The sequence below is a fragment of the Hydractinia symbiolongicarpus genome, chromosome 9 (assembly GCF_029227915.1).
Source record: "Hydractinia symbiolongicarpus strain clone_291-10 chromosome 9, HSymV2.1, whole genome shotgun sequence".
NCBI lineage: Eukaryota > Metazoa > Cnidaria > Hydrozoa > Anthoathecata > Hydractiniidae > Hydractinia > Hydractinia symbiolongicarpus.
The window spans coordinates 9,694,619-9,708,217 of record NC_079883.1 but is presented as its reverse complement, the minus strand read 5'-3'; the positions used below and the strand labels follow the sequence as shown (position 1 = coordinate 9,708,217).

The window sequence follows — 13,599 nt, the reverse complement described above, 5'->3', positions numbered from 1 at the left end:
TAACTGTTTAAGTGACTTAAACAAGTTTAACTTTGTACCAAGATAATGTTTTTTTGTAAATGTGTGGCTATAAAAATAGCCGTTTGTTAATGTAATAGCCAGATACACACAAATTATTTTTTTGCGGTCTTCTTTGCTGCCTTTTTGGGAGTCTTTTTGACCTTCTTTGCTGCAGGTTTTTTAGCCGAGGCTTTCTTTGTGGCAGGCTTCTTTGCTGCTTTCTTTGGCGTGCTCTTCTTTGCTGGCTTCTTTTTTGGTGTACTTTTCTTTGCAGTAGGCTTCTTTGCCGTTGGCTTTTTTGCTGCGGCCTTTTTCTTAGGTTTTTCTTTTTTTACCTGACCTAGCTTGAATGATCCAGAAGCACCAGTGCCTTTAGTTTGAATCAAATCGCCTGATGTTACTCCTCGTTTAAGAGCCATTTTCAGATGATGATCTGAGTTTTCAGCAACTTTGTAATTTGCATGAATATATTTTGTAATAGCTTGGCGAGATGAACCACCGCGTTCCTTTAGGGTAGCGATAGCAGCCTTGATCATGTCCACATATTTAGGGTGATCAGCTGTCTTCTTTGCAGCAGGTTTCTTCTTGGGTGCGATTTTCTTTGGAGAAGCTGCTTCACTCATTTTTAATGTTTTCTTACAACAATCCAACGATAAACGATGCTTGTTATCACAGTAGAAGTATACTAAACATTACCGTGTAAATGAGATATAATTTAAGACGGTGCGAAGTATGCGGACGTAAAAGTACCACTCCCGGGAATTGATTTGGCGCGAAAACAGAAATGTGTGTTTCTGTACATCGTATAATGTCCGTTTTGGGAGCCGCGACTATGCGAAAGCATGTTAATTTTTATTTGTAGCACGACGCAATAGTCTGAAAGAGAAGCTGCTGGAGTTTGAGGTCTTCAGCATTACATCTACTCTGTTAATTTGGGCTTCTTCCGCGCCCGTGTTAGGATTTTCATAAAGCGTTCTTTGGTTTGCGTTGCGTATGTCGGCCTACATCATCGACACGGCCTGTTTCCGGCTATTAGGAGCAATTCATATATTGGGCACTGCGTTTCGACTTTTTTATTAGACCACAGTAAAAAAATTCACTCACAGAAGTCCCTTTCTTTCATGGCTACAAACACGAAGAATTCTGTCGTAAGTAAAACGAATGCGCAAGCCAAAATAACGATGGGGCGAAGTCATAAGCATCGCCCTGTGGCCCAATGGATAAGGCATCTGACTACGAATCAGGGGATTCCAGGTTCGACTCCTGGCAGGGTCGCACTGTCGCATTTCGGCTGCATGGTCTACTGTGTAACGCGCGCGCACGTTCTGGCGTAATGCGTTGATAAACGGAATGTACGCAGTCATATTGGAAAGTAATATCACGCACTTAGTATCGTCGCCTTTGTTAGCATTCATGTAAGTTACCATCCACTCGCTACAGTCGCTCTCCATCCTACGGCTAAATCAACAGCCGTGATTTTTACTATGTCGCCGTCCATCCGTACGCGGTGACAGTTGTAAGCTTTACAGTAACGTGACATGCTCCACAAGCAGTTACGGTGTGTGGACGATGCCTATCATGGCAACGCTTGTTCTTTATCGCTTCTCGGCCTAATGGCTAAGATCAAGTGTAGTATCTGTTCTTATCAGTTTAATATCTGGTAGGCCATTCTCTGAATGGTCAGTATATTAATCTGATTTTTGGCCTTGGGTCATGGAGGTGGATTCATTCACGCCGTGACCACGGGTTGCCTTGGTGTTGCACTATTACCGATGGCGGCCCACATAAGCAATAAAAGAATAATAGCAGTCCTCTTTCCGACGGCACTCTGCATAGTCTACGGCGGGAACAAAACGCGTACACTGGGGGAGAATACAGCCTATGCCCCGCGACACGGCAGTTTATAACACACTCAAGCCACAAGCATTAACAAACTTTGAAGGGTACCCTCATGCTACGGTGCAGTTCCAACTCATACTTACCTGACGGGGAAGTAAAGACTGATCAATGAGGGTTTTCTTCCAGAGTGAGGCTCTTGCATTGCACTACGCTTGGGCTGACCTCTGCGATTACTGCAAACGTCAGTAACTCGACCGTACAATTTCTGGTAGTGGGGGCCTGCGTCCGCGCTCGCCCCCTCCTTAATTCAAAATGAATGAGCTTAGAAAAGTTGCGCGGCCAAATGTCGGTGGTGACTTAAACGCTAAGGTAAAACCTCGCTTGGCTGTTACGAAACGTGATTGCGATATAAGTCCTCGGAAGGCGGCGGAATTTTATTTTATTTGCCATTCCGTCAGGGTTATTGGATGATCGGCAATAGATCGAGTTTGTATGCATTTGAAAGCTCTTTTTTCTCGTACTATCACCTGAAAATGTCGTAGGAAAATGTCATAGGAAACACTTTCAACAACCGCCACGTTCCTTAATTGTTATAACAAGAAATATATCACAGCACCATTGAAATGAAAAGGCAACAAATGAAAATGAAAAGCCTACGACACCGGGAGTTCCCAGGCGGTCCCCCATCCAAGTACTATCCCGGCCCGACGATGCTTAACTTCCGTGATCAGACGAGAACGGGTGTGTTCATCGTGGTATGGCCGTAGACATTAGTAGGGGCAAATACGTGCAATTTATTTTGACGTTGTGATCAAATTTTTTTATTTAATTTCTTTGAGTTACTTAGGACAAGGCGTATGCATGGATTATCTATTAGACTTTAAGGTTATAGTTTTGTGAAAAAAACAATGTTTTTTTAAAGATGTGTGGCTATAAAAATAGCCGTTGTTTTCTGAGTGTAGCGGTTTACTTCTTCTGTCCTTTGTCGTTCTTCTTTGGGAGTAAGACAGCTTGAATGTTTGGCAAAACACCACCAGCTGCAATGGTTACACCGCTCAAAAGTTTGTTTAATTCTTCATCATTACGAACAGCCAATTGTAAATGTCTTGGAATAATCCTAGCTTTTTTGTTGTCTCTTGCTGCGTTACCAGCCAACTCCAATATCTCAGCAGATAAATATTCCAAGACGGCTGCTAAGTAAACTGGTGCTCCAGATCCAATTCGGTTAGCATAGTGCCCTCTACGAAGGAATCTATGCACTCTACCGACTGGAAATTGAAGTCCAGCTCTTGAGGATCTTGTCTTGGCTTTAGCCTTAGCTTTTCCACCTTTTCCACGTCCAGACATAACTGCGATTTGATTTGTAAGTTAATACAAAAACGTACGAATATTTAACGTAAGTGTTAACGAAATAAACTTTACTCGTTTTTTCATCATAAAAATAGGATCGAAATCATGTTTTTTTAACCAATCATAATTAAGTATTAAACAAAAGATTTTTTTTTTAACCAATTAAATTGCGTATCGGCGTTTTCGGATCGAATTCGATCCGATTTTTTTACTTATAAACAAAAAGTTTTGACTTGCAGTTTAATGCTTATTTACAAGTTAAGTAGCAAAAATTTTTAACCATGTCTGACGCAGCAGCTAAAGGAGGAAAACAGGCACCTAAAGTAGCCAAGAAAGGTGAAAAAAGAGCCGGCAAAAAAGGAGGAAAGATTGGTGGAACTGGTGAAAAGAAACGCAAGAGAAAGAGAAAGGAAAGTTATGCTATTTACATCTACAATGTTTTGAAACAAGTTCACCCAGATGTCGGAGTTTCAAGCAAAGCTATGAGCATCATGAACTCATTTGTCAACGACATCTTTGAGCGCATTGCTTCCGAAGCTTCGCGTTTGGCTCTTCAAAACAAAAAGTCGACCATCTCTTCTCGTGAAATTCAAACCGCAGTACGTCTTCTCTTGCCTGGAGAACTTGCAAAACACGCAGTCAGTGAAGGAACAAAAGCCGTCACAAAATACACAAGCAGCAAGTAAACCAACGTCTACCAAACACAAACGGTCTTTTTTAAGACCACACATCTTTAAAAAAACATTTACTTGGCGTCACTACAAGTTAACCGAAGTTAATAAAACTTCTAAATAATGTGCTTAAGAACACTAGCCTACATTTAAAATACTTCCCCATGTGTGTGTGTGGATTAGCTTCACTTTTCATACGTATTATTAGCTGTACTTGCAGAAAAGACAAGTACATTGATCCATGTTATTGCTTACATTTAACTTAACCCAGCTTTTCACGGAAACACTCCCAGGCAAATTAACCCTACAAAGTATTTCTAAATTTTTTTTGTGTCATATATGACATAGTATCGTATAGCAATAAATGTAACTGTGACAAGACTTTACACATTGTGTAATTTGGAAGCGTGCACAAAGTAATGTTTTAAAAGATTTGTGGCTATAAAAATAGCCGTTTTTGTTGAGCAATGACAACGCTTAACCTCCGAATCCGTAAAGAGTTCTTCCTTGACGTTTTAAGGCATAAACAACATCCATAGCGGTAACGGTCTTGCGTTTAGCGTGCTCTGTGTAGGTTACAGCATCACGAATAACATTCTCTAAGAAAACCTTCAGTACACCTCTGGTTTCCTCATAGATAAGGCCAGAGATACGTTTGACACCACCTCGTCGAGCAAGACGTCGAATAGCAGGTTTTGTGATTCCCTGAATGTTATCACGAAGAATTTTTCGGTGACGTTTAGCACCTCCTTTTCCCAATCCTTTACCTCCTTTTCCGCGTCCAGACATATTGATATAGTTGCGTACAGAACGAGTACAAAAACAACGTTTGAGTTAACAGAATTCAGACAGCTTTAAAAAGAGGCCATAAAATTACCTACTGCTCGTGGAAACACCCTAATTAACCAATAGAGTTGCGTCATTACAAAATGTTCCGAACATTTTGTACATTTTTTTAAGTAAAACTGTAGTTTTTTTAAAAATTCGTGGTCTTAATGTTTCAGTAAGGCAATAAATTTGGCATCGTTGGAATTCGCCAAACCTTCTGCTACTTACTAAAAAAAAAAAAAGTCAAAAGCTTTTGTGTATCAGAAGATACAGCCGTTTTCCCGTAGCCAAAAAACACAGATTTTATAAAAATGTTAAAGTAATGAGCGTAATGTCATTATGCAGCCAATCAGAAATTACTTTCTTAGCACCAATCAAATGGTTTGTTTTGAACCTTAGCTGTCAATCAATATGAGAAATAAAACTTTGGCGCGATAGTGCATTTTAGACCGTCTTGTGTATCCGTACTACATCGACTTCTTAAAATATGGCTCGTACAAAGCAAACTGCACGTAAATCTACTGGAGGAAAGGCTCCACGAAAACAACTCGCCACTAAAGCTGCGAGGAAAAGCGCACCAGCTACTGGAGGAGTGAAAAAACCACATCGTTACAGACCTGGTACAGTTGCTCTCAGAGAAATCAGAAGATACCAGAAGTCAACCGAGCTCTTGATCCGCAAGTTGCCTTTCCAGCGTCTTGTGCGAGAAATTGCTCAGGACTTCAAAACAGATCTGCGATTCCAGAGCACAGCCGTTATGGCTCTGCAAGAGGCTTCTGAAGCGTACCTTGTTGGCTTGTTCGAGGATACTAACTTGTGTGCCATTCACGCAAAACGAGTTACAATCATGCCTAAAGACATCCAGTTGGCAAGAAGAATTCGTGGGGAACGTGCCTAAGCATCTTACCAAACAAAAAACGGCTATTTTTATAGCCACACATCCATAAAAAATATTACGGCTAGCTTTTTATATCAAACTTTGTTCTGCTTTCTGTTTAAATTTTATGCTACATAAAAATTTTATGCTACATAAAGTTTGACAATGTTAAAAATATGAAGGGCAAGAAAAGTAAAAGCAAGAAAATAAGAAATTTAAAAACGAAAATACTTAAACTTAGGGAATCTAATCTTAAAATTACTCTTTTTTAACTGTTTAAGTGACTTAAACAAGTTTAACTTTGTACCAAGATAATGTTTTTTTGTAAATGTGTGGCTATAAAAATAGCCGTTTGTTAATGTAATAGCCAGATACACACAAATTATTTTTTTGCGGTCTTCTTTGCTGCCTTTTTGGGAGTCTTTTTGACCTTCTTTGCTGCAGGTTTTTTAGCAACAGGCTTCTTTGTGGGTTTCTTAGCTGCTGGTTTCTTAGCCGAGGCTTTCTTTGTGGCAGGCTTCTTTGCTGCTTTCTTTGGCGTGCTCTTCTTTGCTGGCTTCTTTTTTGGTGTACTTTTCTTTGCAGTAGGCTTCTTTGCCGTTGGCTTTTTTGCTGCGGCCTTTTTCTTAGGTTTTTCTTTTTTTACCTGACCTAGCTTGAATGATCCAGAAGCACCAGTGCCTTTAGTTTGAATCAAATCGCCTGATGTTACTCCTCGTTTAAGAGCCATTTTCAGATGATGATCTGAGTTTTCAGCAACTTTGTAATTTGCATGAATATATTTTGTAATAGCTTGGCGAGATGAACCACCGCGTTCCTTTAGGGTAGCGATAGCAGCCTTGATCATGTCCACATATTTAGGGTGATCAGCTGTCTTCTTTGCAGCAGGTTTCTTCTTGGGTGCGATTTTCTTTGGAGAAGCTGCTTCACTCATTTTTAATGTTTTCTTACAACAATCCAACGATAAACGATGCTTGTTATCACAGTAGAAGTATACTAAACATTACCGTGTAAATGAGATATAATTTAAGACGGTGCGAAGTATGCGGACGTAAAAGTACCACTCCCGGGAATTGATTTGGCGCGAAAACAGAAATGTGTGTTTCTGTACATCGTATAATGTCCGTTTTGGGAGCCGCGACTATGCGAAAGCATGTTAATTTTTATTTGTAGCACGACGCAATAGTCTGAAAGAGAAGCTGCTGGAGTTTGAGGTCTTCAGCATTACATCTACTCTGTTAATTTGGGCTTCTTCCGCGCCCGTGTTAGGATTTTCATAAAGCGTTCTTTGGTTTGCGTTGCGTATGTCGGCCTACATCATCGACACGGCCTGTTTCCGGCTATTAGGAGCAATTCATATATTGGGCACTGCGTTTCGACTTTTTTATTAGACCACAGTAAAAAAATTCACTCACAGAAGTCCCTTTCTTTCATGGCTACAAACACGAAGAATTCTGTCGTAAGTAAAACGAATGCGCAAGCCAAAATAACGATGGGGCGAAGTCATAAGCATCGCCCTGTGGCCCAATGGATAAGGCATCTGACTACGAATCAGGGGATTCCAGGTTCGACTCCTGGCAGGGTCGCACTGTCGCATTTCGGCTGCATGGTCTACTGTGTAACGCGCGCGCACGTTCTGGCGTAATGCGTTGATAAACGGAATGTACGCAGTCATATTGGAAAGTAATATCACGCACTTAGTATCGTCGCCTTTGTTAGCATTCATGTAAGTTACCATCCACTCGCTACAGTCGCTCTCCATCCTACGGCTAAATCAACAGCCGTGATTTTTACTATGTCGCCGTCCATCCGTACGCGGTGACAGTTGTAAGCTTTACAGTAACGTGACATGCTCCACAAGCAGTTACGGTGTGTGGACGATGCCTATCATGGCAACGCTTGTTCTTTATCGCTTCTCGGCCTAATGGCTAAGATCAAGTGTAGTATCTGTTCTTATCAGTTTAATATCTGGTAGGCCATTCTCTGAATGGTCAGTATATTAATCTGATTTTTGGCCTTGGGTCATGGAGGTGGATTCATTCACGCCGTGACCACGGGTTGCCTTGGTGTTGCACTATTACCGATGGCGGCCCACATAAGCAATAAAAGAATAATAGCAGTCCTCTTTCCGACGGCACTCTGCATAGTCTACGGCGGGAACAAAACGCGTACACTGGGGGAGAATACAGCCTATGCCCCGCGACACGGCAGTTTATAACACACTCAAGCCACAAGCATTAACAAACTTTGAAGGGTACCCTCATGCTACGGTGCAGTTCCAACTCATACTTACCTGACGGGGAAGTAAAGACTGATCAATGAGGGTTTTCTTCCAGAGTGAGGCTCTTGCATTGCACTACGCTTGGGCTGACCTCTGCGATTACTGCAAACGTCAGTAACTCGACCGTACAATTTCTGGTAGTGGGGGCCTGCGTCCGCGCTCGCCCCCTCCTTAATTCAAAATGAATGAGCTTAGAAAAGTTGCGCGGCCAAATGTCGGTGGTGACTTAAACGCTACGGTAAAACCTCGCTTGGCTGTTACGAAACGTGATTGCGATATAAGTCCTCGGAAGGCGGCGGAATTTTATTTTATTTGCCATTCCGTCAGGGTTATTGGATGATCGGCAATAGATCGAGTTTGTATGCATTTGAAAGCTCTTTTTTCTCGTACTATCACCTGAAAATGTCGTAGGAAAATGTCATAGGAAACACTTTCAACAACCGCCACGTTCCTTAATTGTTATAACAAGAAATATATCACAGCACCATTGAAATGAAAAGGCAACAAATGAAAATGAAAAGCCTACGACACCGGGAGTTCCCAGGCGGTCCCCCATCCAAGTACTATCCCGGCCCGACGATGCTTAACTTCCGTGATCAGACGAGAACGGGTGTGTTCATCGTGGTATGGCCGTAGACATTAGTAGGGGCAAATACGTGCAATTTATTTTGACGTTGTGATCAAATTTTTTTATTTAATTTCTTTGAGTTACTTAGGACAAGGCGTATGCATGGATTATCTATTAGACTTTAAGGTTATAGTTTTGTGAAAAAAACAATGTTTTTTTAAAGATGTGTGGCTATAAAAATAGCCGTTGTTTTCTGAGTGTAGCGGTTTACTTCTTCTGTCCTTTGTCGTTCTTCTTTGGGAGTAAGACAGCTTGAATGTTTGGCAAAACACCACCAGCTGCAATGGTTACACCGCTCAAAAGTTTGTTTAATTCTTCATCATTACGAACAGCCAATTGTAAATGTCTTGGAATAATCCTAGCTTTTTTGTTGTCTCTTGCTGCGTTACCAGCCAACTCCAATATCTCAGCAGATAAATATTCCAAGACGGCTGCTAAGTAAACTGGTGCTCCAGATCCAATTCGGTTAGCATAGTGCCCTCTACGAAGGAATCTATGCACTCTACCGACTGGAAATTGAAGTCCAGCTCTTGAGGATCTTGTCTTGGCTTTAGCCTTAGCTTTTCCACCTTTTCCACGTCCAGACATAACTGCGATTTGATTTGTAAGTTAATACAAAAACGTACGAATATTTAACGTAAGTGTTAACGAAATAAACTTTACTCGTTTTTTCATCATAAAAATAGGATCGAAATCATGTTTTTTTAACCAATCATAATTAAGTATTAAACAAAAGATTTTTTTTTTAACCAATTAAATTGCGTATCGGCGTTTTCGGATCGAATTCGATCCGATTTTTTTACTTATAAACAAAAAGTTTTGACTTGCAGTTTAATGCTTATTTACAAGTTAAGTAGCAAAAATTTTTAACCATGTCTGACGCAGCAGCTAAAGGAGGAAAACAGGCACCTAAAGTAGCCAAGAAAGGTGAAAAAAGAGCCGGCAAAAAAGGAGGAAAGATTGGTGGAACTGGTGAAAAGAAACGCAAGAGAAAGAGAAAGGAAAGTTATGCTATTTACATCTACAATGTTTTGAAACAAGTTCACCCAGATGTCGGAGTTTCAAGCAAAGCTATGAGCATCATGAACTCATTTGTCAACGACATCTTTGAGCGCATTGCTTCCGAAGCTTCGCGTTTGGCTCTTCAAAACAAAAAGTCGACCATCTCTTCTCGTGAAATTCAAACCGCAGTACGTCTTCTCTTGCCTGGAGAACTTGCAAAACACGCAGTCAGTGAAGGAACAAAAGCCGTCACAAAATACACAAGCAGCAAGTAAACCAACGTCTACCAAACACAAACGGTCTTTTTTAAGACCACACATCTTTAAAAAAACATTTACTTGGCGTCACTACAAGTTAACCGAAGTTAATAAAACTTCTAAATAATGTGCTTAAGAACACTAGCCTACATTTAAAATACTTCCCCATGTGTGTGTGTGGATTAGCTTCACTTTTCATACGTATTATTAGCTGTACTTGCAGAAAAGACAAGTACATTGATCCATGTTATTGCTTACATTTAACTTAACCCAGCTTTTCACGGAAACACTCCCAGGCAAATTAACCCTACAAAGTATTTCTAAATTTTTTTTGTGTCATATATGACATAGTATCGTATAGCAATAAATGTAACTGTGACAAGACTTTACACATTGTGTAATTTGGAAGCGTGCACAAAGTAATGTTTTAAAAGATTTGTGGCTATAAAAATAGCCGTTTTTGTTGAGCAATGACAACGCTTAACCTCCGAATCCGTAAAGAGTTCTTCCTTGACGTTTTAAGGCATAAACAACATCCATAGCGGTAACGGTCTTGCGTTTAGCGTGCTCTGTGTAGGTTACAGCATCACGAATAACATTCTCTAAGAAAACCTTCAGTACACCTCTGGTTTCCTCATAGATAAGGCCAGAGATACGTTTGACACCACCTCGTCGAGCAAGACGTCGAATAGCAGGTTTTGTGATTCCCTGAATGTTATCACGAAGAATTTTTCGGTGACGTTTAGCACCTCCTTTTCCCAATCCTTTACCTCCTTTTCCGCGTCCAGACATATTGATATAGTTGCGTACAGAACGAGTACAAAAACAACGTTTGAGTTAACAGAATTCAGACAGCTTTAAAAAGAGGCCATAAAATTACCTACTGCTCGTGGAAACACCCTAATTAACCAATAGAGTTGCGTCATTACAAAATGTTCCGAACATTTTGTACATTTTTTTAAGTAAAACTGTAGTTTTTTTAAAAATTCGTGGTCTTAATGTTTCAGTAAGGCAATAAATTTGGCATCGTTGGAATTCGCCAAACCTTCTGCTACTTACTAAAAAAAAAAAAAGTCAAAAGCTTTTGTGTATCAGAAGATACAGCCGTTTTCCCGTAGCCAAAAAACACAGATTTTATAAAAATGTTAAAGTAATGAGCGTAATGTCATTATGCAGCCAATCAGAAATTACTTTCTTAGCACCAATCAAATGGTTTGTTTTGAACCTTAGCTGTCAATCAATATGAGAAATAAAACTTTGGCGCGATAGTGCATTTTAGACCGTCTTGTGTATCCGTACTACATCGACTTCTTAAAATATGGCTCGTACAAAGCAAACTGCACGTAAATCTACTGGAGGAAAGGCTCCACGAAAACAACTCGCCACTAAAGCTGCGAGGAAAAGCGCACCAGCTACTGGAGGAGTGAAAAAACCACATCGTTACAGACCTGGTACAGTTGCTCTCAGAGAAATCAGAAGATACCAGAAGTCAACCGAGCTCTTGATCCGCAAGTTGCCTTTCCAGCGTCTTGTGCGAGAAATTGCTCAGGACTTCAAAACAGATCTGCGATTCCAGAGCACAGCCGTTATGGCTCTGCAAGAGGCTTCTGAAGCGTACCTTGTTGGCTTGTTCGAGGATACTAACTTGTGTGCCATTCACGCAAAACGAGTTACAATCATGCCTAAAGACATCCAGTTGGCAAGAAGAATTCGTGGGGAACGTGCCTAAGCATCTTACCAAACAAAAAACGGCTATTTTTATAGCCACACATCCATAAAAAATATTACGGCTAGCTTTTTATATCAAACTTTGTTCTGCTTTCTGTTTAAATTTTATGCTACATAAAAATTTTATGCTACATAAAGTTTGACAATGTTAAAAATATGAAGGGCAAGAAAAGTAAAAGCAAGAAAATAAGAAATTTAAAAACGAAAATACTTAAACTTAGGGAATCTAATCTTAAAATTACTCTTTTTTAACTGTTTAAGTGACTTAAACAAGTTTAACTTTGTACCAAGATAATGTTTTTTTGTAAATGTGTGGCTATAAAAATAGCCGTTTGTTAATGTAATAGCCAGATACACACAAATTATTTTTTTGCGGTCTTCTTTGCTGCCTTTTTGGGAGTCTTTTTGACCTTCTTTGCTGCAGGTTTTTTAGCAACAGGCTTCTTTGTGGGTTTCTTAGCTGCTGGTTTCTTAGCCGAGGCTTTCTTTGTGGCAGGCTTCTTTGCTGCTTTCTTTGGCGTGCTCTTCTTTGCTGGCTTCTTTTTTGGTGTACTTTTCTTTGCAGTAGGCTTCTTTGCCGTTGGCTTTTTTGCTGCGGCCTTTTTCTTAGGTTTTTCTTTTTTTACCTGACCTAGCTTGAATGATCCAGAAGCACCAGTGCCTTTAGTTTGAATCAAATCGCCTGATGTTACTCCTCGTTTAAGAGCCATTTTCAGATGATGATCTGAGTTTTCAGCAACTTTGTAATTTGCATGAATATATTTTGTAATAGCTTGGCGAGATGAACCACCGCGTTCCTTTAGGGTAGCGATAGCAGCCTTGATCATGTCCACATATTTAGGGTGATCAGCTGTCTTCTTTGCAGCAGGTTTCTTCTTGGGTGCGATTTTCTTTGGAGAAGCTGCTTCACTCATTTTTAATGTTTTCTTACAACAATCCAACGATAAACGATGCTTGTTATCACAGTAGAAGTATACTAAACATTACCGTGTAAATGAGATATAATTTAAGACGGTGCGAAGTATGCGGACGTAAAAGTACCACTCCCGGGAATTGATTTGGCGCGAAAACAGAAATGTGTGTTTCTGTACATCGTATAATGTCCGTTTTGGGAGCCGCGACTATGCGAAAGCATGTTAATTTTTATTTGTAGCACGACGCAATAGTCTGAAAGAGAAGCTGCTGGAGTTTGAGGTCTTCAGCATTACATCTACTCTGTTAATTTGGGCTTCTTCCGCGCCCGTGTTAGGATTTTCATAAAGCGTTCTTTGGTTTGCGTTGCGTATGTCGGCCTACATCATCGACACGGCCTGTTTCCGGCTATTAGGAGCAATTCATATATTGGGCACTGCGTTTCGACTTTTTTATTAGACCACAGTAAAAAAATTCACTCACAGAAGTCCCTTTCTTTCATGGCTACAAACACGAAGAATTCTGTCGTAAGTAAAACGAATGCGCAAGCCAAAATAACGATGGGGCGAAGTCATAAGCATCGCCCTGTGGCCCAATGGATAAGGCATCTGACTACGAATCAGGGGATTCCAGGTTCGACTCCTGGCAGGGTCGCACTGTCGCATTTCGGCTGCATGGTCTACTGTGTAACGCGCGCGCACGTTCTGGCGTAATGCGTTGATAAACGGAATGTACGCAGTCATATTGGAAAGTAATATCACGCACTTAGTATCGTCGCCTTTGTTAGCATTCATGTAAGTTACCATCCACTCGCTACAGTCGCTCTCCATCCTACGGCTAAATCAACAGCCGTGATTTTTACTATGTCGCCGTCCATCCGTACGCGGTGACAGTTGTAAGCTTTACAGTAACGTGACATGCTCCACAAGCAGTTACGGTGTGTGGACGATGCCTATCATGGCAACGCTTGTTCTTTATCGCTTCTCGGCCTAATGGCTAAGATCAAGTGTAGTATCTGTTCTTATCAGTTTAATATCTGGTAGGCCATTCTCTGAATGGTCAGTATATTAATCTGATTTTTGGCCTTGGGTCATGGAGGTGGATTCATTCACGCCGTGACCACGGGTTGCCTTGGTGTTGCACTATTACCGATGGCGGCCCACATAAGCAATAAAAGAATAATAGCAGTCCTCTTTCCGACGGCACTCTGCATAGTCTACGGCGGG

The 13,599-nt window shown here is 40.7% G+C and overlaps 3 protein-coding genes and 7 non-coding genes across 10 annotated transcripts in view; 7 read left to right on the top strand and 3 right to left on the bottom strand.

Annotated features, from left to right (window-relative positions):
• LOC130656728 (histone H1-delta-like) overlaps positions 1 to 13,599 on the bottom strand; it is a 76,166-nt gene that overhangs the window by 22,599 nt on the left and 39,968 nt on the right. The window lies entirely within an intron of this gene.
• LOC130660997 (U2 spliceosomal RNA) lies at positions 1,598 to 1,789 on the top strand. The gene has a single exon (XR_008988192.1). It is a non-coding gene; the product is annotated as a U2 spliceosomal RNA (small nuclear RNA).
• LOC130659948 (U1 spliceosomal RNA) lies at positions 1,975 to 2,139 on the top strand. The gene has a single exon (XR_008987152.1). It is a non-coding gene; the product is annotated as a U1 spliceosomal RNA (small nuclear RNA).
• LOC130661684 (5S ribosomal RNA) lies at positions 2,490 to 2,608 on the bottom strand. The gene has a single exon (XR_008988861.1). It is a non-coding gene; the product is annotated as a 5S ribosomal RNA (ribosomal RNA).
• On the top strand, positions 3,343 to 4,011 carry LOC130656737 (histone H2B, gonadal-like). The gene has a single exon (XM_057459650.1). It carries the CDS (start codon positions 3,471 to 3,473, stop codon positions 3,873 to 3,875), a length of 405 nt encoding a protein of 134 aa, XP_057315633.1. The 5' UTR covers positions 3,343 to 3,470; the 3' UTR covers positions 3,876 to 4,011.
• Positions 7,474 to 7,665, top strand: LOC130660995 (U2 spliceosomal RNA). The gene has a single exon (XR_008988191.1). It is a non-coding gene; the product is annotated as a U2 spliceosomal RNA (small nuclear RNA).
• Positions 7,851 to 8,015, top strand: LOC130659946 (U1 spliceosomal RNA). The gene has a single exon (XR_008987149.1). It is a non-coding gene; the product is annotated as a U1 spliceosomal RNA (small nuclear RNA).
• LOC130661683 (5S ribosomal RNA) lies at positions 8,366 to 8,484 on the bottom strand. The gene has a single exon (XR_008988860.1). It is a non-coding gene; the product is annotated as a 5S ribosomal RNA (ribosomal RNA).
• LOC130656731 (histone H2B, gonadal-like) lies at positions 9,219 to 11,517 on the top strand. The gene has a single exon (XM_057459645.1). The coding sequence runs from the start codon at positions 9,347 to 9,349 to the stop codon at positions 9,749 to 9,751; it is 405 nt and encodes a 134-aa protein (XP_057315628.1). The 5' UTR covers positions 9,219 to 9,346; the 3' UTR covers positions 9,752 to 11,517.
• On the top strand, positions 13,350 to 13,541 carry LOC130660994 (U2 spliceosomal RNA). The gene has a single exon (XR_008988190.1). It is a non-coding gene; the product is annotated as a U2 spliceosomal RNA (small nuclear RNA).

Coding starts and splice junctions, on each gene's coding strand:
- LOC130656737 (XM_057459650.1), top strand. CDS start 3,471: ATGTCTGACGCAGCAGCTAAAGGAGGAAAACAGGCACCTAAAGTAGCC.
- LOC130656731 (XM_057459645.1), top strand. CDS start 9,347: ATGTCTGACGCAGCAGCTAAAGGAGGAAAACAGGCACCTAAAGTAGCC.